We start from the raw sequence: 26,551 nt of genomic DNA on the forward strand, positions 1-26,551 counted from the left end.
GGTGCCTGGATAGGTCTGGAGGCACGTCTCAGTATTTGCCAGTGAGGATGTCTACAATAATAGTGGTGTGTTGCATCCTGCACAACATTGCGCAGAGAGGATTGCAGATGGAGGAGGACAAAGAGGCTCATCACATCTTCAGATGAACAGAATATGGAGGAAGAGGGGGATGAAGATGGGGGAACCTCTCGCTGGACCAGCTGCTTACATTGCTGCACAGGATGTCAGGGATGTCCTAATATTGTGACGGGTCACCTAGTGTGAAACAGGAGAAATGAAATCCTGCAATCTGCTCACACCAGCAGCACCAATCAACACCGCCCACCCACCTCACACCCCCCCTCTGACCTTTGCACTAAACAGTCCTTCAATCAAATATTCACCAATTGTACATCCATCAAATACGTCCCATCGTGTATTGATGTTGATCAAGAAACAGATGAAAGAAAAAGTTGGCCCTCAGAATACAATAATGTGCAAGTTGTGGAATTGGTGCTAATCAATAAATTTTATGTGGCGGTTTATAAAAGGAAAAAGGAAATTTTAGTCAAACACCCATGTGCATATCCTTCTTGAATTACAATTTCTTCAACTCGTGCATCCTGCCACTTCTATGTGGTGCAAACTGTACGGCTTCAGCAGAGGTAGAGGCAGGCTGCTCAGATCCCTGTTCTGACTGCTGAGATACTTTTGGCCTACACCCTCTGGGTTTCACAGCCCCTGAGGGCCCCGCCAAAGACTGCTCCACCTGAGGGGGAGACTCAACCATCAGGAGACCAGGCAGCATGTCAGGTACTGGCTGAGAGGGCACCAGATGAAAAGTGGGAGCGCTCCTCTTTCGCCATCGTTCCTGTCCTGGACCAGCACCACATTACTCCTACCACTCTGCTGGAGAGCAGCTTGGTGCAGATCAGTGACATGTTGTAAAGCCACGGATCCAGTATCTTTCATCCTGTTTAAGGCAGTAGACAGATTGGCATGGTCAGGGTCATGGCCTGCATGGACTCATTTGACAGACTTGCTTGAACTTTCATGGCAGACATTCTCGCAATTCCCTGCACCACCAATTCACTGGTGTTTGAGTTGGACTCCTCCATTCTCTCCATGATTGTGGCGAGTGTTCGTGGCACATTTGTCAGTACCTTGCTAAGTTGCTGATGCACCTGTAGCATTCTCCTTCTCAAAGATAGCTCCTGTAGTTCAGCATCAGTGTCCAGCTGATCAGAGCTTGGAGAAGATTGTGAAGGCCCAGCCCCATGCCAGAGCTTATCACAGAATTGTTACAGCACAGAAGGAGGCCATTCGGCCCATCATGTCTGCGCCAGCTCTCCGAAAGAGCAGTTTACCTGGTGCCACTCCCTGGCCTTCTCCCCGTAGCCCTGCACATTCATCCTTTTCAGATAACAATGCAATTCCCTTTTGAATGCCTCAATTGAACCTACCTCCACCACACTGTCAGGCAGTGCATTCCAGATCCTAACCACTCGCTGCATGAAAAGGTTTTTCCTCATGTTGCTATTGCTTTTTTTGCCAATTACTTTAAATTTGTGCCCTCTTGTTCTCGATCCCTCCACTAATGGGAACAGTTTGTCCCTATCTACCCTGTCCAGACCCCTCATGATTTTGAATAACTTAATCAAATCTCCTCTCAACCATCTCTTCTCCAAAGAAAACAGTCCCAACTTCTCTAATCTATCCACGTAGCTGATGTTTCTCATCCCTGGAAACATTCTTGTAAACCTTTTCTGCACTCTCTCCAATGTCTTCACATCTTTCCTAAAGTGTGGCACCCAGAACTAGACACAATACTCCAGTTGAGGACAAATCAATGTTCTATACAAGTTTACATAACTTCCTTGCTTTTGCGCTCTATGTCCCTATTAATGAAGCCTAGGATGCAGCATGCTCTATTAATTGCTCTCTATTAATTGGCGGGGACGTCATGGAGCCTCGCCGCCGCCAGGAAAATCAGGCCCAGCAGCCCCCACCCTGCCATGGAGCCTGACGTCAGGAGCTCAGCAAAATCCTGGACAGCAAATGTACTCTCCTTTCCTGACCGAGTTAGGTCACTAAACTGCTTCCTACATCGCATCCATGACCTGGGCACAATGCTCCTGCTGCTCACCTCCTCAGCTACCTCCAACCACACTTGCTTAATGAGAGCCCCCGGTTTCTTCCTCCCCTTTCTGAAGAAAAGTACGTCTCTTGTTCTCCTGACTGCACCCACAAGTAATCCTAGCAAGGCATCATTAAATCTGGGTGCTGCCCTTGTTCTGTCTTCACCATCCATCCTGAACACCCCCAATTTCCATTTGTGGCCTGTCCCCTTAAATAGACCTGCGATCGCCTCATTTGGGTACGCATCACACCCACTACACCACTTGAAGATGTGAAACCCGGTAGTCAACATGAATTGGTACAATTGATTTGAGATCGTAGATTTTGACCTGCTCAGTTGGCTTTCAGGTTTCCTCCATGCAATTCCACCCAACCCCCCTCAGCCTCTGGCTCAAATGTCATCTTCACATTAATGTCGGGGCCTAACTGTCTGAGCTAACACAAGAAGAATGGCTACCTGAACAAATCCAGCCAGTGCCTTCAGAAAAGGAGGGTGGAACTTTAATTAAAAAACAGAATTTTCCACCCCAATTTCATGCTAAGTATGAGTTATAAATTCTATATACACCTTATTCTCTACAGTCCTATTCATATAGTATGATCTGCTGTGTGAACCTCAATAAAATCAAAACAGTTAATTATTTTGGATTGCACATCTCTGATTGTAGGGAACTCATACTGAATCAGAGGGTGTGTCACTTGCAGTACTTGTAATTTGGCTAGGAATGTTCAATTAAAGCTTTCAAAATGGACTCTGGTGGCTCAGTATTACACAATGTGATTAAAATATCACATCATTTCCATATATAGCACACGACTTTGGCTTACAATGATTCCTAAATATGCATTTCAACCACACCCAAGCATTGAAGACTGAAACTTAAAAAAAATAGTAGCCTACAGTTCACACCATTCCATAGAAAGCACATTACTATCCCTGTGAAGGTATGGCATCTTGCCTGATATCATAAATCTAAAATATAAGAAAAATGAAGGTGTTCCCATTATTAAAAGGCGAATTTTCAAAATGACAAATCAAATTGATTTAAACCTGCTTTGGACAAATTGTTTATACCGATGAAACGTTCAAAATCCGGGGACAGCATTTAAAAATTTGAGATATTAAGCATCCTGAGAACATATATTAAATGCATGTCTGTCTTATTTTTCTTTAAATTTGTTCGGGTGATATGAATTAAAATAAATTGTAACATATTTAAGAACTATAGTGTCATATTTGTGTACATTTATATGCAATTGCATCAAATTAAAACTCATTTGCTTTTAACATAATTCAAATGTATATCTTCCAGTTTTTATATATTTGCAACCAGCATGTACTCTGTGTGTAGAATACAACCTACGTTCAGAATGAGGGAAAGCCTTATTGGGTAGTGGTAAGCCTTTGCTAGGCCAAATGGAATGCAGGATTTTCTTTGGCTTACTTACTTCCTATCCCTTTCTGAGACCAATTTATGATAACTCTGCTAAATTTAATGTCAGTTTTAACCTGAGAGCTATGACTCACAGAGAATACATTCCTCTGAACTGCAACACTAAATTGGAATTCAGGTAAAAGGGCAAGCTTCTAACCCATTTAATGTTCAGCTTCCTGCCCCTGAATTCATTTTTTTTCTATTGGACTGTGACCTGACATACAGATTTGGATCTGATTCTTGCAATCTACACATATATCTTAGTTACATAGATCTAATTTAAAGGCATACTTAATTGAGCCTATTTCAAATTGCTCGTAAAATGTATGCTCTATGATACCATCAAAAAATATTTTTTTTAGCATTTCCTCATCAATGTTGTCCTTTCCTCGCCTGACGATTTGGGCCATAAAATTCGGCTCCCTAGCACCCATAGCTACAGGTGCCATTTTGTGTTCAAAATGGTGTCTGCACTTACATTTCTGCTTTGCCACACTGGACACCATTTTGATGAGAACATTAGCATCGGTGCTAGGAGTGTGCACCAGACATATGCAGAGTAGACAGATTGTGACATCAATCAGCATGTAACTCTAATTTGACTCTAGCGGTGTCATTTTCAACCTCAACACTCCAGCTAATGCCTCTTTTAACCTCACACAGCTGAACATGTGTTCAGCAGCAACAAGGATTCCCCAAAAGTGCTATTTAAAGGAATCATCAACCATTCTCAGGTTAGTTGCTGATCATTTCTACTGCCTGCTGCTGAGTTAGTAGAAATATTACGTGGTTTGTGCTGTCATTTATCGTTGGTAAAGTCTACAGGAAGTGGTGTGGCGCATGGTGAAGGCCTTGGTTTTCACTTCAAGGGTTCAGCTCAGACCACTTGTCCCAATCATGGGTGCTTTAGTTTCTGTTCACCTTACCTCAACCTCGACGTGGAACAATGCCTTACATGCCTCCATTTCACTATGGAGGTGCTCATTGGAATCTGCCACCCATTACAGGCAGACCTGCAGTCTCAGAGCAGGGCAAGGGCAGCACTGCCAGTAGCTGTGAAGATGGTGACAGCCATGATCTTCTTCATGTCGGACTTCTTCCAGGCTGCAGCTGGCATCTCCGAGATGTCCAGTTTGCCATCCACTGCTGTATCAGGGAGGTGACTGGTGCGTTGCATGCAGAGAGGGGAATACATTGCCTTCTCCCTTTCCAGAGAGAAGCAGGTGGAGCCTACACTTAGCTTTACCAGAATAGTGGGCTTCCCCATGGTGCAGGATGCCATTGACTGCACACGCGCTGCTTTGCAGGCAGCGCATCTAAATTCAGAGATGTTCCACAACCGCAACTCTCTCAATGTGCAGCTGGTTTGTGACCATACGCAGCGCTTCATGCAGGTCATGCCTGGTATCATGGCAGCAGTCATGATGCCTTTATTCTGCGCTAGTCCACTGTACCTTCAGCATTTGAACCACTACGAAAAACAAGAGGGTGGCTACTGACCGACAAGAGCTATCTGCTGATCACCTGGCTCATGAATCTGATGTGCAACCCACACACATGGGCACGGAATGTTATCAAGCAGACAACTGGGCTGCTTAAGCAATGATTCTTCTGCCTTTGGAGGGTCCCTGCAATACTTGGGAGAGCGGATGTCACAATTTGTTGTGGTCTGCTCCATCCTGCACTACTTCGCCATCACAAGGGAACACCAGGTATATGGCAAGCAGCAGAGGAAGAGGAGGAAGGGAGGAGGCAACCAACACATCCACTTTTCGGCCTGGCTGTGCATGATTGGCTCATCCGACTACTGTACCAGTGAATGCAACCCCAGTTCCCCATTCAACATCAGTCCCACTCTTTATCTTCATTTTGTTATGAACCATCACACTGTCCTCTTGGTCACAATGTTCAAATAAAAGCCACTACAAAACAAATACTCCAAACGAACTTTATCAAAAATATCCAATATTCCATACAGAAGTCAGCTGATCACCCTTGTCCATTCACTGAGAGTATCTCTTCCTTGTGCCTTTGTCTGGCCTAATGCTCCTACGCTCCTACCAGTGGTTACAGCCTGGTTGGTGTAAGTGACCACAGGCTTTCTGGCAGGCCTGTCAATACACCAAGCATTTCTGTGTGTATTCGCATCAGCCTTTTTCTGTACCTCACCACATCAAAGTCCTCATGAGTCCTTTGCAGCAGAACCTACATATGACCATTCCCTCCGGCAAGCTGGTACCTGCACTATCCGTTCCCCTTGCTCTTGCTGCAGGTAACTTATACCCGGTGCCTCACCATGTGCTGATCCCACCTCGAAGCTGCCCTCTCAAGTACTTCTACTGTTGATATCTGAGCTGGGAGCTGCAAGTGTCATGAGTGATGGTGTTCCTTCAACATCAGTCTCCTCCTTCTCTACCACTTTTGCTTCTGCACTAGAGCATTGCCATATGGCAGTTCTTGGGTATCTGAAAGAAGAAAGGCACTAGGGTAGGGTTATGGGAAGGGGAGGGGAAAAAGCAAGAGGTGTATCCTTAAACCACCTGCAGCTTGTAAATCAGAAGAGATTGTGTGGTGAGAAGGAAATAGGATGGGAGAAGGTAGATTAGGTATGAGCATACTGTCATCTTCAATTGTTTCAGCCAGTTGCTGGCCACAGCCTCAGTCATGGCTGCTCCAATGATGGTAAGCATTGTCTCCTCTATTGGAATGAGGACGCGCAGCTGTACTTGTCTGTTCCAGTTAGCTGCTGCTACCTGCAATTGTGCGCCACCTTGACCTGCAAGAGGGAGGGAAGTGTATCGATGAGTGTGGTGCAATGTGCCTGTCATAATTGAATAGCTAGCAATGTGTGCAAGCTATGAGATGTGGGTGTGAGGTGAAGCTATAAATGTGAGGTATGAATTGTGATTGGTAACAGATTGTTGCTAGGTGAGTGAAGGGGGTGTGGTGAATTGAACAGCGCCTGAGGCTAATGGTTCAGATGTAAGGATATGGCATTTGGGGATGAATTCACTGACCTTGACCACTTGTGTGAGGTCATTAAACTTCTTCCTACACTGCGTCCAGGTCCTTGGGTCTACACTGCTTGCATTGACAATGATGGCTATTTGACCCCAATGCCTTCACAAAGTTTGTCTGGAGGGCCTCCTGGCCCACATTGGGTAAATAACCTCTCTTCTTCTGTACAGCTCATGTGCCAAGGCCTCCAGTACTGCGTCAGAGAACCCTGAAGCACATTCTCTGTCCTGTTGTACTAGCTTTGCATGAACTTGGGTCCCCTGATGTGGTGTGCAGCCACTCAACTGTGCATTTAGCACTGGGCTGCATGCTACTATCACTTAAATTAGCAGGCAGCATTAAGTTTGCCTGCTGCCTGCACCAGAAGGAATGATGGTGGATTACTCCTGCATTTTGATCCTCATGCCTGTTTTTGAGGTCTATCAAATTTTGCCCCCATTAATTCTTACTGAGGTATGGTTCCTTGGGCACCCTCCAAAACTTCTGTCACTATTACATGTGAGTAGTGACAGAAAACGTCAGAGCCTATTTGACCCAGGACATTGAGAATAAAGGATCACAAGCTAAGCATAAAAGGAAAATACTGCAGATACTGGAAAACTGAAATAAATGCAGAAAATGCTGGAAACAATCAGGTCAGGCAGCTTCTATGGAGAGCAGTAGGTAGGGTTAACAGGCCAGGCTGATGACCTTTTGACAGGGTTGTGATGAAAGGTAATTGATCTAAAATGTGAAATGTACTTTCCTGTCTCCAAAGAAGCTGCTTCAGCAGTTGAGCATACTCTTGTCCTCAGCTGTCATAGAAATAAGCAATTCCAGTACTGGTTACTGAATGATCGGGGCGGGGACATAGGCTGATTTCTTCCTCCCTAATCCTGGGGTTCATTATGGCCAATTGTAGCATCCCTGTTTCCATTCATGCTGTCAGTTAACTTAACACAGACTGTGGTTGGAGATGTAACCTTCCTTGTAGTTATTTGCTATCTTAACCAGCTGACCAAATTAAGAAGTCAGCCAATTCATAGACCAGCACTGTCTTCACAGGACACATGGCCTTTGGAGGTGTTGCTGTAATATTAATAAAGTGGTGTATGTGCATCAAGGAAATGGTCACTGCTGCATTTTGTCCTGGTCACAGGAAGCCTGAGCTCTCAACTGACCTGTTCAGAGCAATGGTGTGATTTTTACATTACTCAGCTGTACAAACCTTCCCTTGACATAAGGGAAAGCACCTGGTCGAAATGCAATTTAAGAAGAACATACCCCAGTGAAAACAGGCTTAAGTTAGAACACTGGCAATCCCACTATATTGTGTTGCAACTGTTTCCAATTAAAACAATCCAGTAATATACACAATAAAATTACCTGCTGCAGTATAAATTATGAACAATAAATAACTGGTGAATGGAAGTGTAATAATCTTTATTAACAGGTTAAAAAACTATAGTTGATCCCTTTAAACATAAATAATAAAAAGTCCGCTTATATAAATCGTAAAATAACTTATTTAATTTCATACTAGACAAAACACAGCAAAAAAATCCTATTTGCAGTTAAAGTACAATAAAAATCCTTAACATATTAAGCTTGGTTTTTTTTTATCAACTCTCCCCTCAGGTCCGTGACATCTTGTAATTGTTGAACAATACTGCATTTTCACAACTGAATGAGATCAAACACTTCTGTTCTCCATCCATCCAGTTTTGTCAAAACAAGTTTTTTTTAGTTCTATTTCCCGAAATGGAAAGTTGTAATTCCCCCGCAATTCTTCCGGCGGTTCTATTACTCTGCTATGAAACCAGCTCAACCTTTGCTTCAGTTCCCGTCTGCTTACTCATCGTCACTGTTTCCAGGCACAAATTGAAGCTGAGTCAGAGTCCAGGGTTCACAGATAATAATTACACAGAGCCGAAACTCCAGTCTAGCCCGCCCTCAGCAACAAAAATCAACCTTAATTTTTCAGCAAGTTTTCGGGCAGCTACTTAGAAAATCTCCTGAGCAATCCCTTAGAGGTGAATGCAGCTTTTAAATCCAATTTTGCGATTAATCAATTTAAAGGGATCACCGTTCCGGCAAGTTGATGATTGGAACCCACTGGTCCAGGTAACGACTTTCTTTGCAAAAACAGGTGACTTTGCTCAACGCTGCATCTTTCCATGGTGCAACATGACTCTGAAATAAAGAAAAAAGGTCATCCTTACGGAACAAACAGGATTAACAATTTGCAACATCTAATTCCCCCTCGGTGACTCTTGGCAAACTCCAAACTGGGATCCACATTAGCCTCCACATAACACGCTATTCTAATAAAGGAGCTACGACACGCCATCTAATGGTGCAAACTTTCAGAAAGAAACATCAGTTCATCTCCGAGTATCGTCTACATCTGACCACAAAAATCAAAACTAGTTAGTTAGGCGTCTTTGTAATAAATTGTTTTGTCTGCAACAAGCGGGCACCGCGCTAGTTCTTTTGCAATAACCTGGACTGATTTCAATCACAGTCTGAGAACAGTGGTGAGGGGGTGCTGCTCGTTTCATCTCGTTCATAAATTGCACAATTTTAAACCTTCAATAAAGTAAGATTTCTGTCAGTTTTTGTTTTAACCTGATGACAATTCTATGCCTCGGTTGTTGGATTTGTTATTATTGTGATTAGAGTAATACTTACTGTGACCAATATGCAATGGAGATCTTTGGGCTCGCCTGCCCCGTCCATCCCGCCCAGGATCTCAGCCAGACGATGCATGTTGTTCACCCTCATGATGTTAATATCGTTTTCGCAGCAAAAGGCTTGGATCAGAGTAAAATGAATTTGCAAAGCCACGTCCAGATCGTCCCCTTCGTCCGTGACAAGCAAACATAAAACGACGTTGTCAGGATCCCTGTTGAAAAGGATAAATAAAATCCAACGGTTTGCAAATGATGAGTAAATATTTAAAAACGAAAATGCTATAAAAACGTGGCAAGTTTGGTTCTTGATGGATACTTACGCGTTTAGCAGTTTTGCTGCCTCATACACTCCAACTGTGATGCAGCCTTGCGCTAACGCGGAGCTCAAAACCTCTTCCAGAGCTTTTCTCACTACATCCATCCTGTCAGCAAAGTCAGAAATAAGGAATCAAAATCACTATTAGCGCCCTCATCAATAACAAGAACAGGATCCAGCTTCAGAGACTAACAATTCTGTATTACAGTCGCCTCAGACAAATGAAAATTTGCGAGCTTCATCTTCAAAAAAAGATTCAAATATGAAGAGAAAATTAAACTTTTTAACCGACGCTCATTACAAAATAAGGATCAGCATCGCACACATTGTTTCACTTTAAAAAAAAACAAATGGAATTAGTTTAAAATGCAATCGATCAGTTTTGTAGCATTATTTTTACCTGTCTGTTTTCTGATCGCCTGTGAGTTCTTCAAAAGTCATTCTGTTTGTAGGTTTGGGAAGTTTCACAGGTTGCTTTGCGTGCAAATAATGCACCAACCAAATCAGTATGTCTGCTGCCGGCGTCTCCGTCTATAACTGCAATCGCTTCTGTCAGCTCCGGCACAAACCACAGCCCTCGCGGGGGAAGGGGCGGAGCCAGAACCAGGGGCAGGATGTAACAAGCCCAACCCACCAACCAACTGCTCGCATTTCCTGAAGTATTTGCATACTCGCTTCACCATTGGCTGTTTTACTTTATGCTAATAAGCCCGTGGCTCTCTCTCTGACCCGCTGGGAACAAAGGGTCAGCCTGGTGGGGGTGGGGGAATGCTTAACGCCTCACTCGCGCATTTCATTGCATAACTCTATTTGTCAATCAAGGGCGTTTACACTTGTGATTTGTTCGCCCCGTGAAGTTATACATAGAAACAATTACCTTTATATTTTGCTTAAAAGGAAATATGAATAAACACAAGCGTGCACAGTTTATAGGTATAATAAATAAGCCTCCCTTGCAACATCTGTCACCAAGGGCAGCAATGTTATGGAAATACCATCACCTCCAAATTCACTTCCAAATCACGTCATCTGGATTTGCACATATATCGCCATTCCCTCAATATTGCTGGGTCAATATCCTGGTATTTCCTACACTTCAAATGTACTTAATTAACTGTAAAGCACCTTGGGACATGCTGAGATTGTGAAAGGCACTATATAAACCCAAGCTTTATTTTCCAACACCCTTGTTCAAACACCACCATCATAACTTCAAGGAGACTTCCCACCAGTACCTTCTCAGGGCCAGTAGATATGGCAATAAATGTGGCTTTGCCAATGCTGCTCACATCTCAAGAACATATTTAAAAAATGTATATGCACGTTGATAAAAATATTTAAAATAATCAAGGAACAAAGAACAATACAGCACAGGAACAGGCCATTCGGCCCTCCAAGTCTGCGCCGATCTTGATGCCTGCCTAAACTAACACCTTCTGCACTTCCGGGGCCCATATCCCTCTATTCCCTTCCTATTCATGTATTTGTCAAGATGTCTCTTAAACGTCGCTATCGTATCTGCTTCCACCACCTACCCTGGCAGCAAGTTCCAGGCACTCACCACCCTCTGTGTAGAAAACCTGCCTCGCACATCCTCTCTAAACTTTGCCCCTCGCACCTTAAACCTATGTCCCCTAGTAACTGACTCTTCCACCCTGGGAAAAAGCTTCTGACTATCCACTCTGTCCATGCCGCTCATAACTTTGTAAACCTCTATCATGTCGCCCCTCCACCTCCGTCGTTCCAGTGTAAACAATTCGAGTTTTTCCAACCTCTCCTCATAGCTAATGCCCTCCAGACCAGGCAACATCCTGGTAAACCTCCTCTGTACCCTTTCCAAAGCCTCCACGTCCTTCTGGTAGTGTGGCGACCAGAATTGCACGCAATATTCTAAGTGTGGCCTAACTAAGGTTCTGTACAGCTGCAACATGACTTGCCAATTTTTATACTCTATGCCCCGACCGATGAAGGCAAGCATGCCGTATGCCTTCTTGACTACCTTATCCACCTGCGTTGCCACTTTCAGTGACCTGTGGACCTGTACGCCCAGATCTCTCTGCCTGTCAACACTCCTAAGGGTTCTGCCATTTACTGTGTACCTCCCACCTGCATTGGACCTTCCAAAATGCATTACCTCACATTTGTCCGGATTAAACTCCATCTGCCATTTCTCCGCCCAAGTCTCCAACCGATCTATATCCTGCTGTATCCTCTGACAATCCTCATCATTATCCGCAACTCCACCAACCTTTGTGTCGTCCGCAAACTTACTAATCAAACCAGCTAAATTTTCCTCCAAATCATTTATATATACTACAAACAGCAAAGGTCCCAGCATTGATCCCTGCGGAACACCACTAGTCACATCCCTCCATTCAGAAAAACACCCATCCACTGATACCCTGTGTCTTCTATGACTGAGCCAGTTCTGTATCCATCTTGCCAACTCACCTCTGATCCCATGTGACTTCACCTTTTGTACCAGTCTGCCATGCGGGACCTTGTCAAAGGCTTTACTAAAGTCCATATAGATAACATCCACTGCCCTTGCTTCATCAATCATCTTCGTCACTTCCTCAAAAAACTCAATCAAATTAGTAAGACACGACCTCTCCTTCACAAAACTATGCTGTCTCTCGCTAATAAGTTTGTTTGTTTCCAAATGGGAGTAAATCCTGTCCCGAATAATCCTCTCTAATAGTTTCCCTACCACTGACGTAGTGTTGTGTTTTGAAATTGCAATTGCATTGTGTACTCTAGAGGCTGCTATATAACACATATGCTAGCAAAGTGAAAGTGAAACCAAGACAGAATAAACAGAGAAGCCTTTATGTTCAGCTGCTGCTGTCTTTGTCTCTTTATCTTTGCCTCATACCTTATACTAAACACAGCTAAACCTCACTCTAGTTCCGAGGACATCACATCATACCTACAAGTTATAGGCATTATATAATGCAAATATGACTATTACATATTCTGTATATACAGTGCATGTAAGACAATTTCATATAAAAATTGCAGTATGAATCATGCCCCCCACCATCCAAATTAATAAGTACAAGCATAGTCTGTTCCTGTTATAGAAGAAAAGAACATGCATTCGTGTAGTGTTTTTTATGATCTCAGGATGTCCCAAAGCACTTTGTAGTGCAATCACTGCTGTAATGTTGGAAAATGCAGCAGCCAATTTGCACTCAGCAAGGTCCCACAAACAGCAGTGAGATGAATGTTCAAATTATCTGTTTCAAGGATGTTGTTGAGGGATAAATAGTGGGCAGGGCACTGGGAGAAATCTGCTCTTCTTTGACTAGTGCCATAAGATCTTTTACATTCACCTGGGAGGGAAGATGAGGCTTCTGTGCTAATTGTGGCTCAGTTGTAGCACTCTTGCCTATGAATCAGAAGGTCATGGGTACAATCTCACTCCAGAGACTTGAGCACAAAATATTGCTTACAGTCCAGTACTGAGGGAGTTCTGCACCATCGAAGGTTCCATCATTTGGATGAGAAGTTAAACAGAGGCCCCTCTGCTCTTCCAGGTGGATGAAAAAGATCCCATGGCATTATATTCAAAGAAGAGCAGCGGAGTTCTCCCTGGTGTCCTGGCCAACATTTATCCCTCAATCAAAGTTGTTGCTTAAGCAACCGTCAACATGAGTCCATATAGTGTGTTGTCTCCCCAGTGCCAGGATAAAGGGCATCAATGAAAGTTTGCAGAACATTTTGAGGGAGGAAGGGGAACCAATGACATAGGAAGGAAAAGGGTTGAGGTCCTGCAGTCAATGTTTCAAGAGCTCGGGAGGAAGTTAAAAAGCAGGACCTCCAAGGTAGTAATCTTGGATTACTCCCAGTGCTGTGCACTGGTGAGTAGTAATAGTTGGATAAAGTCAGTTTAACATGTGACTGGGCTGGAGGGTGGGTTCAGATTCTTGGGGCATTGGGGCCATTTCTGGGGCAGGAGGGACCTGTTCTAGGTGGTTGAGTTGCATCTCAGCATAACTAGGACCAATATCCTTGCAGAAAGGTTAACTAGTGCTGTGGGGGAGGGTTTAAACTAAATCTGGTAGGGGCTTGGACACATGGATTAAATATTAAAGACAGGCAAGGTGCACAGAGGGCTTTAAAGAATATTCCGACAATAGGAGGGATCAGATGAGGAAAATGGAAGTAAGTCTAAGATGAGTTTGAAGCACACGTCCAGGAATGCATGGAGTGTGATAAATAAAGCTGGTGAGTGCAGGCACAAATTACCACGTGATATAGCGGCAATAACAGAGACCTGGTTTAAAGAAGGGGCAGATTGGAAACTTAATATTTCCGGATACAATGTATTCAGCAAAGATAGGGAAGGAAAAAGGATGGGTTACAGTATTGATCAAAGAAACTATTATAGTATTGGAGAGGGATGATATAGATGTGGGGTAGGGGGACAATGACAACATTTATTTGGTTAGAATTAAGGGACAATAGAGGAGCTATTATGCGATTGCATGTATACTACAGGCCAGTAAATAGTGGGAAGGAGATAGAGGAGTATATTTGCAGGCAAAATCAAGAAATATGCAGGAACTACTACTGAGTAGTGATCATGGGGAGTTCAATTATCTTAACATGGACTGGGAAAATAACATTGTAAAGGTCAATGAGGGGGAGGGGTTTCTGAAATGTGTAGAAGAGAACTTTCTGCATCTGTGTGTTTCCAGCCCAACAGGGAAGAAGGTAGTGCTAGATCTAGTTCTGGGGAATGAGGGCCTTAATTTTACATTGGGTGGGAGACCCTGCCCACCGGCCAAAAAGTTGGGACCGAGCCCACCTCCGCCGGGTCTGGGAACCACACTACAATTTCACACTCCCTAGACCCATGATTGGACTTGGGCGGGTCTTCCACCTCTCTGAGGCAGGAAGTCCTGCCTAATGGATCTGCCGGCCAATCAGCGGGCCAGCAGCTCAGTCCCAGCAGTGCCACCAGGAGCAGTGGCCACTGCTGGGACTGCACCCAACCAACAGCAGGATCATGGACGTTGGCCCTGGAAGAGAGGTAAGTGTCCCCGGCAAGGCCCCAAAAATCGGCCAGGCCCTAGAGAGACAAGGGAGGAGGGGGGTCGGTTGCGGTGGGTAGTGTTGGGCAGTGGGGGGCAGTTGGGCCGTGGGGGGGCCCACCGTAGGTCATAGGGTACCCGATCAGGAGGGGCCCCCAGCCCGCAAGGAGGCCACTAGGGCCGCGTAAAATACCAGCTGCAGTGGGAGGAGGCCCTTAAGTGGCAGTTAACACACGGGTTGTGTGGGTGGTTTCATGCTGCTGCCACCCCTGGTCAATTGCAGCGGGGGCAGGAAGGCATCGGTAACGGCACCCCCCACCGCCTCCCACTCAATTTTACGACCCCCCCCCACCCGCACCACCACCAGCCCGCTCCTGTGGGGGGCCATAAGGTGCTGGCCGAAGTGGGAAAGGGAAGCATGTTTCCGTGGGAGAGAATTTTGGGAACAGGGATCATAATATCATCAGGTTTAAATTAGTTCTGGAAAAGGGCAAGGTATAATCAGGCATAAAAATACTTAACTGGAGGAGGGTTAATTTCAGTGAGTTGAAAGGAGACCTGGCACAGGTCAAGTGGAATCAAACATTGGTTGGCTAAACAGTAATTGAACAATGAATGACCTTCAAAGTGAAGATGGTTTGTCTATAGAATAGATATATTCCTATGAGTGGGAAAACTAGAGCTCCCTGGATGACTAAAGACATAGAGGTCGAAAAGCTATAGAGATAGAACAGTACAGCACAGAAGTAGGCCATTCACCCCATTAAGTCTGTGCTGGCTCTTTCAAAGAACATCTCGTTCTCCCATTCCCCTGTTCTTACCCCAGATTCCTGCAAGTTTTTTTTCTCCTTCAAACATTTATCCAATTCCCTTTTAAAGGCTGCTATTGAATTTGTATCCATGACCCCATGAGGCAGTGCATTCCAAATCCTAACCACTCATTGCATGAAAAAGTTTCTCCTCATGTCGCTCCTGACTCTTTTGCCAATCACCTTAAGTCTCTGCTGTCTGGTTATCAACCCTTCAGCCATAGGAAACAGTTTCCAGGTCTTTCTCTGCATTCACCCCTTTTAAATTGTACCATTTAGCATGTCACTTTTCATTCTTCCTCCCAAAATGTATCATACTTCATACTTTTCTGCGTTGAATTTCACCTGCCACGTGTCCGTCCATTTTGCTAGCCTATCTATGGCCTCTTTTAATCTATTACCATCTGCCTCGATGTTTACTAGACTTACAAGTTTTGTGTCAACTGCAAATTCCAAAATTGTATCCTGTAACCCCAAGTCCAAGTCATTAATGTATATCAAAAAAGCAGTTGTCTTAGTACTGAACCTTGGGGGACTCCACTGTATACCTCCCTCCAGTCCGAAAAGCAGCCATTCACCACAATTCTCTGTTTTCTATCGCTTAGCCCATTTTGTATCCATGCTGGTGCTGCCCATTTTATCCCATGGGCTTCGATTTTGCTAACAAGCCAAAAATGTAGAACTTTATCAAACGTTTTTTGAAAGTCCATGTACACAACATCAATCACACTGCCCTCATCTACCTTCTCTGTTACTTGTCATGCTAGGCCCCCACCTGCCAAGAATGAGGCACATGAATATTGTCATGAACATTGATTTTAAACTGTTACTGGAGTGAAGAAAGGACTTGTTAAACAGATCAACCTTGTCTGGAAAGTCATTTGCATGTTACCCAACAGTGTTTTGAAGGACAAAGCCCTGACACATTCAACCCACAATGGACTTTTGATCACCAGACATTGACGATGGGGGAGCTCGCATTCCAGCTTGACTGCTAAGATGGCCGAATACACGAACGGACATGGTCAAACCAGCTAGTCACATGACTAACCTGCTGGACAACCTGAGTTTTTTGAATTTGTACCAACAGTTTGGGCAAAACAGAATGCTCCTGTACTGAGAAGATCTCTCCTGGCTGGCTCACCACAGCCTCTCCTGTCTGCCTGCTCCCATCTCTTTCTCACAAGCCTCTGAATCACTGAAGATACATAAACCCCAAGAGAGATAAGTTTCCTGCACCGAACAAGGTTTAAGAAGAATACTGCGCCCCAATGAAAGGCAAGATCTACCTACAATCAAGGACACTACAGTGAGCTCAAAGAACCATAACAACAACTCTTCAGATATTGCCTCAAACTTTTCCACTTTATTTTTCTTCTGTTCTTTTCTCTCTCGATTTGCATGTGTGTATCGCGTATGCATGCTGGCTTGGGCATGTTGTGTATCTGTAGACGTTAATCGAATTAGTGTTTAAGTTTAATAAATTTCAACTTTTCTTCTTTAAACCTAAGAAAGCCTGTTTGTGCTGGTTTCTTTGCCTTATAATTGGAAAGCGGTGAACAAGGATTCACCAAGGGGGAGCTAAAAACACAGTGTGTTTAAAAATTAAACCCTGTTACAGTAAGACCGGGTGAAGGCTGAGAGGAGCCCCTAGACATCGTTCTCACCTGGTCATAACATACTGCATCAAAAAACTCAAATCAAGTTATTCAAACACAATTTGCCCTTAACAAGACCATTTTCTTTGTGCTTGCTTGTCCAAATGGGTGTTAATTTTCTCCCAGATTGTTGTTTCTAAAAGCTTCCTTGCCACTGACATGAAATTGATTGGCCTGTAATTGTCAGGTTTATGTTTTTTGTCGTTTTGAACAAGGATGTAACAGTTGCCATCCTCTAGTCCTTTGACACCACCCCTGTATCTAAGGCAGATTGGAAGGTTGCGGTCAGCACCTCCACAATTTGTACCCTTACTAACCTAGGATGCATCCCATCCAGACCAGGTGTCTTAATTACTTTAAGTTATTCCAGCCTTCCTAGATTCTCCTCTTTATCCTGGCAATTTCCTCATTTCCCATAACTTTGGCAAACTCCTCTTCCTCGGTAAGTATTGATGCAAAGTACTCACTTAGTACTTTAGTCATGCATTCTGCCTCCACCAATAGATCACCACTTTGGTCCCTACTCGGTTCCACCACTCCTCTGACAACCTTTTCATGTTAATATGCCAAAGACCCTTGGATTCCCTATTATGCTAGCTGACACTCTATTGTCATATTGTCTCTTTGCCCCTCTTATTTCCTTTCTCACTTCTCCTCTATACTTTTTATATTCATCTTGATTCTCCCTTGTATTATCAAGCTGACGTCTGTCATATGTTCTCTTTTTCAGCTTCATCCTACTCTCTAACTCTGGCTTTGGTTGCCCTCCTTATCTCCCTTGTGGGAATGTACATAGACTGTATCTGAATCATCTCTTTAAAGGATGCTCAATGCGCTATTACATTCGTGTCTGCCAGTCATTGGCTCTAATTTACCTGAACCAGATCCCTCCTAAATTTGCTGATATTAGCCCTCGTCCACTGAAGTATTTTTATTCTAGATCATTTATCCTCATACCGCGTCACACAAGTGCCAGGCAATGACTATTTCAAACAAGAGAGAATCGAACCATCTCCCCTTGACATTCAATGGCATTACGAGCACTGAAGCCCCCACCATCAACATCCTAGGGGCTACCATTGACCAGAAACCCACTGGAGTAGCCATATAAATACAACAGCAGGTCAGAGGCTAGGAATCCTGCAGCGAGTAACTCACCTCCTGACTCCCCAATGCCAGTCCACCATGTACAAGGCACAAGTCAGGAGTGTGATGGAATATTCTCCACTTGCCTGGATGGGTGCAGCTCCAACAACATTCAAGAAGCTCGACACCATCCAGGACAAAGCAACCGCTTGATTGATACCCCATCCACAAACACTCACTCCCTCCACCAACGACGCACAGTGCCAGCAGTGTGTACCATCTACAAGATGCACTGCAGCAATGTACCAAGGCTCCTTAGACAGCACCTTCCAAACCCATGACCTCTACCACCTGGAAGGACAAGGGCAGCAGTTGCCTGGGAACACCACCACCTGAAAGTTCCCCTCCAAGTCACACACTATCCTGACTTGGAACTATATGACTGTTTCCTTCATTGTCGCTGGGTCAAAATCCTGGAACTCCCTTCCTAACAGCACTGTGGGTATACCTACCCCACATGGACTGCAGCGGTTCAAGAAAGCAGCTCGCCACCACCTTCTCAAGGGCAATTAGGGATGGGCAATAAATGCTGGTCTGGCCAACGACAAATTCAAAACACTCAGTTCACAATCTTAGCTGGGGTTTTGAGGGTATCTGTGGATATACATGTGTTCACTTTTGAATTTTAGATGTTTGGTTATGAATATTGCATATGGTTGCTTGGAAGGAACTCTAAAATATTACATACATACAGTATGATCTTTGGTCCCCAAGGTGTTCTGCAACCACATTACATGAGAATGTAACCGCTGTTCGCTACTGTCAATCAGATCTGAGCTGGTGATATCATGGCTGAAGCCAAGGTATTAGGTTGTGTTTGTAGGAGATGGTGCACCTGCCTGAAAGGTAGCAGTTGACAAAGGAGCTGGATTTTGTGAGTTATTGCTGTTGGGTAACTTTACAGCCTTTACCAAAAAAATCTGACAACAGGCAGGGGAGGCTGTCCACCACACCATCTTGACTGTGGATTTGGAACTGGGGGTGAGATACGTGAAGGGTAGCGACTGCCCAGAGAGTGAGGTAGCACATCCTGATCTGACTTTGGGGAGAGGGGGCAGATGGTTAAATATAGGTACTCTGCATTTTCTGTTTTTGTTTTGGATTTTCAGCACTCAGTATTTTTTATCTGCATAAAAAATATATACATGCTAATATTTTCCTGCTTATCAATTTGAGGAATGTCAGTGCTTGGAATAAAATATTTTTCCACTCTATTAGCATCAAGCACTTACAGGTCAGATATAAGGGACAGATGCAGAATTAGAATTTCCTCTACTTTTCCCCAGTCTTGATTAGTGGTAACATTTATAACATAAATTTAACTTTTCTTTCAGATGCTGATAAACTGATGTACAACAGCAAAATTTTTCATTTTTTTCAAATTTTCAGCATTTGTGTGTATTTAAATCTGTGGCTTAAAGGGATAGCATCTGAGAGGAGAATTACAGAATTTGGCAAATATTTGTTTTCCTTTTACATTCTGGATCTTGAACCTGGGCAGCCAGATTAAAATGTTTCTGGTTTACCATGAAGCCACTTGATCCACAGTAAAGTACAATCACACTGAAACACTAACTGCTTGGAAGAGCTGAAGTCACCAAACACACACCCTCTCAATGATATGTAAATTAATTCTTGAGATATGGGAGTCACTTGCAAGGCCAGTATTTATTGCCCATCCCTAGTTGCCCTTGAGCCCTTTCTGAATGACTGCAGTACGTGTGTTGAAGGTACTCCCACAGTGTGTTAGGTAGGGAATTCCAGGATTTTGACCCATAATGATTGTAACAGGTACATTGAGAAAGGAACAGAACAGTGTCTGTTGTGTTTCCTGTTACTAGCTGACTAACTGACTGCTAACAGCACTATAGACAAGGTGAGGCATAAAAGTTGTTGGGAAGAGACGGTCGCCCACCTCCTCCTGGAATGTGTCTTTGCAAAGCAGGTGTGGAAAGAGATGCAGTGGTTTTTGTCGAGGTTCATCCCAAGCAGCTCTGTAACACAGGAGTCTGCTCTACGGGCTGTTCCCAGGGACGCACACCGAGACAAACATCAACTGCTGCTGGAGGACTATTAATTCGGTGAAAGACGCCCTTTGGTCTGCCCGAAACTTGCTGGTCTTCCAGCGCAAAGAGTTGTCCACCATCGAATGTTGCAGACTGGCACATTCCAAGGTCCAGGACTACGTGCTGAGGGACGCACTAAAGCTTGGGGCAGCCGCAGCAAAGGCTCAATGGGGAAAGACCACAGTGTAAGGTCCCCCCACCAAGCTGAACTGAGGGGCTGGATCCATGGGAAACCCCTCGAACTGTATCGTTAATATTTTCATTTGCTGTAAATGTAAAACTGTAATTGGCACGACAATTGTGAAATGGAAGGGTTGTGAAGAAACTCATGATAGTATTGAAGGAAACTGATCTCCCTTGCAATGTTTGTATTTTTTGGTGCTGTTTGAAACTGTTTGGCAATGTAATTTTTGCAGATTTTTATGAATAAAGTATATTTTGGAAATAAAAAAAAAGGTGAGGCATAAAAGATTTGATGCACTGTTTAATAAAAACAGTTCCTTTCTGTCTCTAACCTCAGGATCCCTTCCTGCATCATTGTAACATTTTCCATTTCCATCATCAGACTTAGCTTTATGCTTCTTTGAGTGATTCTGCTGTGCATCCATACCAGCTAGAAACTGGATCAAGGATACTAGGAACCATTTCCCACTGGACTCTTACAGCCAACAGATGGCTGGATTCAAATTCAGAAGTCAGCAGTGAAGGTGATAAAGCATGTTGACTCACCGCATTACTTAAATTGTCCCTCACACAGAAATAATTTTACCAAAAAGTTTTAATATAATGTCATTTTTGTTTTTGTGTTAAGTGTGGTTACTACGAGGCTGTCATTTCTGGGGTGGGGAAAAGCCTCAAATTGTGTGGATCACTGTGGGGGGAGCAGGAATCTGGGGCAGAACGCAGATACCTTGTGTTTCTGTTCCATTTAAAATGCACCTAATAGCCTGATTGGGCTTGTGGGGGGGTGGAGTTGGGGGGCTAGTGGTGGTGGGGGGGGGGGGGGTGGTGTTTATTGCCCATTCCTGGTTGCCCTGGGAAGGTGGTGGTAAGACATCACCTTGAACCAGTGTAGTCCTTCTACCAATAGTGCCCCACAATGGTGTAAGGTAAGTAATTCCAGGATATTGGCCCAACTACAATGCTGCTCTTGTCCTTCTCAGTGATAACAGTCACAGGGAAGGAGGTGATCCAGTGCATCCTGTAGATCGTACACACTGCAGCCACATTATGCTGGTGATGGAGGGACTAGGTATTGAGTCTGGTGAAAGAGGCATCAATCAAGTAAATGGTATTGTGATTCTTGAGTGCTGTTCATCCAGGTGAGTAGCAAGTATTCCAATAACACTCCTGACTTAAGCCTTATAGTTTGAGGGGTCAAGTGGTGAGCCACTTGTTACAGAATACCCAGCCTCTAACTTGCTCTTGTAGCCTCTGTTGATATGGAAGGTACAGTTAAGGTTCTGCTCAACGGTTACCCCCAAGATGTTGATGATAGTTGTCTTGACCATGATAATACTATTCAAGGTGAAGGGGTGATGAATAATCTTTCATTTCTTCGAGATGGTCATCATCTAGTGAATGTTACATTCCACTTGTCATCCCAAGCCTGGATCCTATTCAGGTACTGTTGTAGGATGATTTAAGTGCTTTGTTATCAGAGAAGTTGCAATTGTAGGTGAACATAGCGGAATTGTCAACGAGAAGCCACTCCCTACCTTCTGATGGAGGGAAGATCATTAATGATGTGTCTGAAGATGGCTGGGCCAAGGTCCTTCCCTGAGGAAATGCTACAGTGATATCCTGAAGCTGCAATGACTACCCTGCACCAATCGCAACCATCTTCTTTCGTGTCAGGTAGGACCCCAGTCACTGGAGGGTTTTCCCTTTGATCTCAATTGCAATCCCAGTTCTGCAAGGTTTCCTTGATGCCATACTCAGTCAAATATTCCCTTAATGTCGAAGGAGCTACTCTTAGCTCTCATGTGAATGCACAAAATATCTCTAATAAGATAGATGAACTAGTGGCACAAACAGAGGTAAATGATCTAGAACTAATTGCCATTACCGAGACATGGTTACAAGGAGATCAAGGTTGGGAAATGAATATTCTGGAGTACACAATATTTCAGAGAGACAGATAGAATGGCAAAGGAGGAGGGGAAGTCCTGATAGTAAAGGATGGCATAAGGACATTAATAAGAAGGGATCTGGCCTCAGAAGATCATGAAGTAGAATCAGTTTGGGTGGAAATTAGGAATAGCAGGAATCAGAAAACTGGTGGGAGTAGTTTACAGGCCCCCTAACAGTAGTTATATTATTGGGCAGAACATTAAATGGGAAATTATTGGAGCATGTAAAAAGGGTAATGTATTAATTGTGTGGGACTTTAATCTGCATATAGACTGGGACAATCAAATTGGCAACAGTGGTCTAGAAGATGAATTTGTAGAATGCTTTTGTGACAGTTTCTTGGAGCAATACATGATAGAACCGACTAGGGATAAAGCTATCTTAGATCTTGTACTGTGTCATAGTAAAAGATCCACTGGGAAATAGTGATCATAATACCATTGAATTTCATGTTAACTTTGAAAGTGACACATTTCAATCACAAACAAGAATCTTAAATTTAAACCAAGCCAATTACGAAGTTTTGAGGGGAGAACTGGCTAAAGTTAATTGGGTAAATAGACTGGAAGGTTTGGCAGGTAAATGAACAGTGGGAAACATTTAAAGAAACAATTCAAAGGGTTCAACAAAAGTACATGCCGTTCAAAAACAAAAACTCATCAAGAAAGACCCCTCTGCGGCTCACTCAGGAAGTTAAGGAGACTATTAGACTAAGAGACTTACAATGCTGCAAAAAATAGTAACAAGTCTGAGTATTGGAAGTGTTTTAGAAACCAGCAAAGGGCAACCAAAAAGTTGATAAAAAGGGAAAAGTAGAATATGAGAGTAAACTAGCCAGCAATATAAAAACAGATTGTAAGAACTTTTATAAGTACATAAAAAGGAAGAGAGTAGCTAAAGTAGACATTGGTGCCTTAGAGGCAGAGACGGGAGAAATCATCATGGGGAATGAGGAAATGGCAGAGGCACTGAACAAATATTTTGTGTCTGTCTTTGCAGTAGAAGACACAAATTCCATACCAGAAATAGGCAGTAACCTGAGTCTAAAAAGAGTGAGGAAATTAAGGATATTGATATTAGCTGAGAAAAAGAATTGGAGAAACTTGAGGGACTAAAATCTGCCAAGTCCCGGGACCAGATGGCCTACATCCTACGGTTCTAAAAGAGATAGCTGCAGAGATAGTGGATGCGCTGGCTATGATTTTCCAGAATTCCTTAGATTCACGAATAGTTCCATCAGATTGGAAGTTGGCAAATATTACGCTGCTTTTCAAGAAAGGAGGTACAGAGAAAACAAGGAACTACAGGGCAGTTAGCCTAACATCAGTCGTTGGGAAGATGCTGAAAACTATTATTAAAGAAGTCTTAACATTGCACTTGGAAAAGCATAGTATGATTAGAACAAGTCAGCATGATTTTACGAAAGGGAAATCCTGTTTGACAAGTTTATTAGAGTTTTTTGAGGATGTAACTAGTAGGGTAGATGAAGGGGAACTAGTAGTTGCAGTGTAAAGTCTTCAAGTAAAAGGTGTCGCTATGGGTACCCGCATGGGTCCTAGTTATACCTGTCTTTTTGTGGGATATGTCGAGCATTCTTTGTTCCAATCCTACTCAGGCCCCCTCCCCCAACTCTTTTTCCGGTACATTGATGACTGTATCGGTGCCATTTCCTGCTCCTGCCCAGAACTGGAAAACTTTATCAACTTTGCTTCCAATTTCCACCCTTCTCTCACCTTTACATGGTCCATCTCTGACACTTCCCTTCCCTTCCTCGACTTCTCTGTCTCCATCTCTGGGGATAGGTTGTCTATTAATATCCATTATAAGCCCACCGACTCCCACAGCTACCCGACTACACTTCTTCACACCCTACCTCCTGTAAGAACTCCATTCCATTCTCCCAGTTTCTCCATCTTTGATGCATCTGCTCTGATGATGCTACCTTCCATGACGGTGCTTCTGGTATGACCTCCTTTTTCCTCAACCGAGGATTCCCCCCCACTGTTGTTGACAGGGCCCTCAACCGTGTCCGGCCCATTCCCCGTACCTCTGCCCTCAATCCTTCCCTCCCTCCCAGAACCGTGACAGGGTTCCCCTTGTCCTCACTTTCCACCCCATCAGCCTCCATATCCAAAGGATCATCCTCTGCCATTTCGGCCACCTCCAGCTTGATGCCACCACCAAACGCATCTTCCCCTCCCTTCCCCTGTCAACATTCCGAAGGGATCATTCCCTCCACGACACCCTGGTCCACTCCTCCATTACCCCCACCACCTCGTCCCCGTCCCAGGGCACCTTCCCCTGCAATCGCAGGAGGTGTAATACCTGCCCATTTACCTCCTCTCTCCTCACTATCCCAGGCCCCAAACACTCCTTTCAGGTGAAGCAGCGATTTACTTGTACTTCTTTCAATGTAGTATACTGTATTCGCTGCTCACAATGTGGTCTCCTCTACATTGGGGAGACCAAGCACAGACTGGGTGACCGCTTTGCGGAACACCTCCGCTCAGTTCGCAAGCAGGACCCTGAGCTTCCGGTTGCTTGCCATTTCAATACTCCCCCCTGCTCTCATGTTCACATCTCTGTCCTGGGATTGCTGCAGTGTTCCAGTGAACATCAACGCAAGCTCGAGGAACAGCATCTCATCTACCGATTAGGCACACTACAGCCTGCCGGACTGAACATTGAGTTCAATAATTTCAGAGCATGACAGCCCCCCATTTTACTTTCATTTTTAGTTGTTTTTTCTTTTTTACAATTTTTACAACCTTTTTTTGCATTTATTTCATTTCATCTTAGTTTGTTCAGTTTGCTTCCCCACTGTTTTTTTTCATGTTTGCACTTGCTGCTGTTCAATATTCAGTCCGTTAACACCTTTTCTGTACTAATGCTTTGTCTTTCAACACACCATTAGCATATTGTTTGCCTTTGCTCCATGACCTTTTGGTCAGCTTTGTGGCCTTGTCCAATCTACACCTTCTCCTTTGTTATCTCTTGCCCCACCCCCACCTCACTTGCTTATAACCTGTGACATTTTTAATATTTGTCAGTTCCGAAGAAGGGTCACTGACCTGAAACGTTAACTCTGCTTCTCTTTCCACAGATGCTGTCAGACCTGCTGAGTGGTTCCAGCATTTCTTGTTTTTATTATAGTAGATGTAGTGTACCTGGATTTTCAACAGGCATTCGATAAGGTGCCACATAAAAGATTAATATGCAAAATAAGGGCTCATGGTGTTGGAGGTAATATATTAGCGTGGATAGAGCATTGGTTAATAGACAGGAAGCAGAGAGTGGGCATAAATGGAGCATTTTCAAGTTTGCAGGCAATGAATAGTGGGGTGCCGCAAGGATCAGTGCTGGGGCCTCAGCTATTTACACTCTATATCAATGACTTGGATGAAGGGACAGAGAGTAATGTATCTAAATTTGCTGATGATACAAAGGTAGCTGGAAAGGTAAGCTGTGGTGATGATGTAGCGAGGCTGCAAAGCGATATAGACAGGTTAAGTGAATGGGCAACAAGATGGCAAATGGAGTATAATGTAAGGAAGTGTGAAGTTGTTCACTTTGGTCATAAAAATAGAAAAGCAGAATATTTTTTAAAGGGTGTGAAACTAGTAAGTGTTGATGTTCAGAGAGACTTGGTGGTACTAGTACAAGGAACGCACAAAGTTAACATGCAGGTGCAACAGGCTATTAGGAAGGCAAATGGCATGTTGGCCTTTATTGCAAGGGGTTTGGAGTTCAGGAATAAAGAAGTCTTACTAAAATTGTACAGGGCTTTGGTGAGACCGCACCTGGAATACTGTGTGCAATTTTGGTCTCCACATTTAAGAAAGGATATACTTGCATTGAAGGCAGTGCATCAAAGATTTACTAAATTGGTCCCTAGGATGAGGGGGATTGTCCTATGATGAGAGGCGAAGTAAATTGGGCCTATATTCTCTAGAGTTTAGAAGAAAGAGAGGAGATCTAATTGAGACATACAAGGTTCTGAGAAGGATTGGTCGGGTAGAAGCTGAGAGATTATTTACGCTGGTCAGGGAATCTAGAACACGGGGGGCACAGTCTCAGGATAAGGGGCCAATCATTCAGGACTGAGATGAGGAGAAATTACTTCACTCAAAGAGTTGTGAA

The 26,551-nt window shown here is 43.8% G+C and overlaps 1 protein-coding gene across 1 annotated transcript; it reads right to left on the reverse strand.

Moving 5' to 3' along the window:
- Positions 1–7,975: 7,975 nt before the first annotated feature.
- LOC137372541 (growth arrest and DNA damage-inducible protein GADD45 alpha-like) lies at positions 7,976–10,113 on the reverse strand. Its single transcript, XM_068036438.1, has 4 exons — positions 9,961–10,113; positions 9,565–9,666; positions 9,243–9,456; positions 7,976–8,744 (listed from the first exon to the last, which is right to left on the reverse strand). The coding sequence occupies exons 1-4, from the start codon at positions 9,999–10,001 to the stop codon at positions 8,634–8,636; spliced, it is 468 nt and encodes a 155-aa protein (XP_067892539.1). The 5' UTR covers positions 10,002–10,113; the 3' UTR covers positions 7,976–8,633.
- Between the last annotated feature and the right edge of the window lie 16,438 nt (positions 10,114–26,551).

This window comes from Heterodontus francisci, chromosome 8, assembly GCF_036365525.1.
Source record: "Heterodontus francisci isolate sHetFra1 chromosome 8, sHetFra1.hap1, whole genome shotgun sequence".
NCBI lineage: Eukaryota > Metazoa > Chordata > Chondrichthyes > Heterodontiformes > Heterodontidae > Heterodontus > Heterodontus francisci.

Coding starts and splice junctions, on each gene's coding strand:
- LOC137372541 (XM_068036438.1), bottom strand. CDS start 10,001: ATGACTTTTGAAGAACTCACAGGCGATCAGAAAACAGACAG. Junction 9,667..9,960: donor GGCGATCAGAAAACAGACAG/GTAAAAATAATG, acceptor CTTTGCTGACAG/GATGGATGTAGTGAGAAAAG. Junction 9,457..9,564: donor GCAGCAAAACTGCTAAACGC/GTAAGTATCCAT, acceptor CCTTTTCAACAG/GGATCCTGACAACGTCGTTT.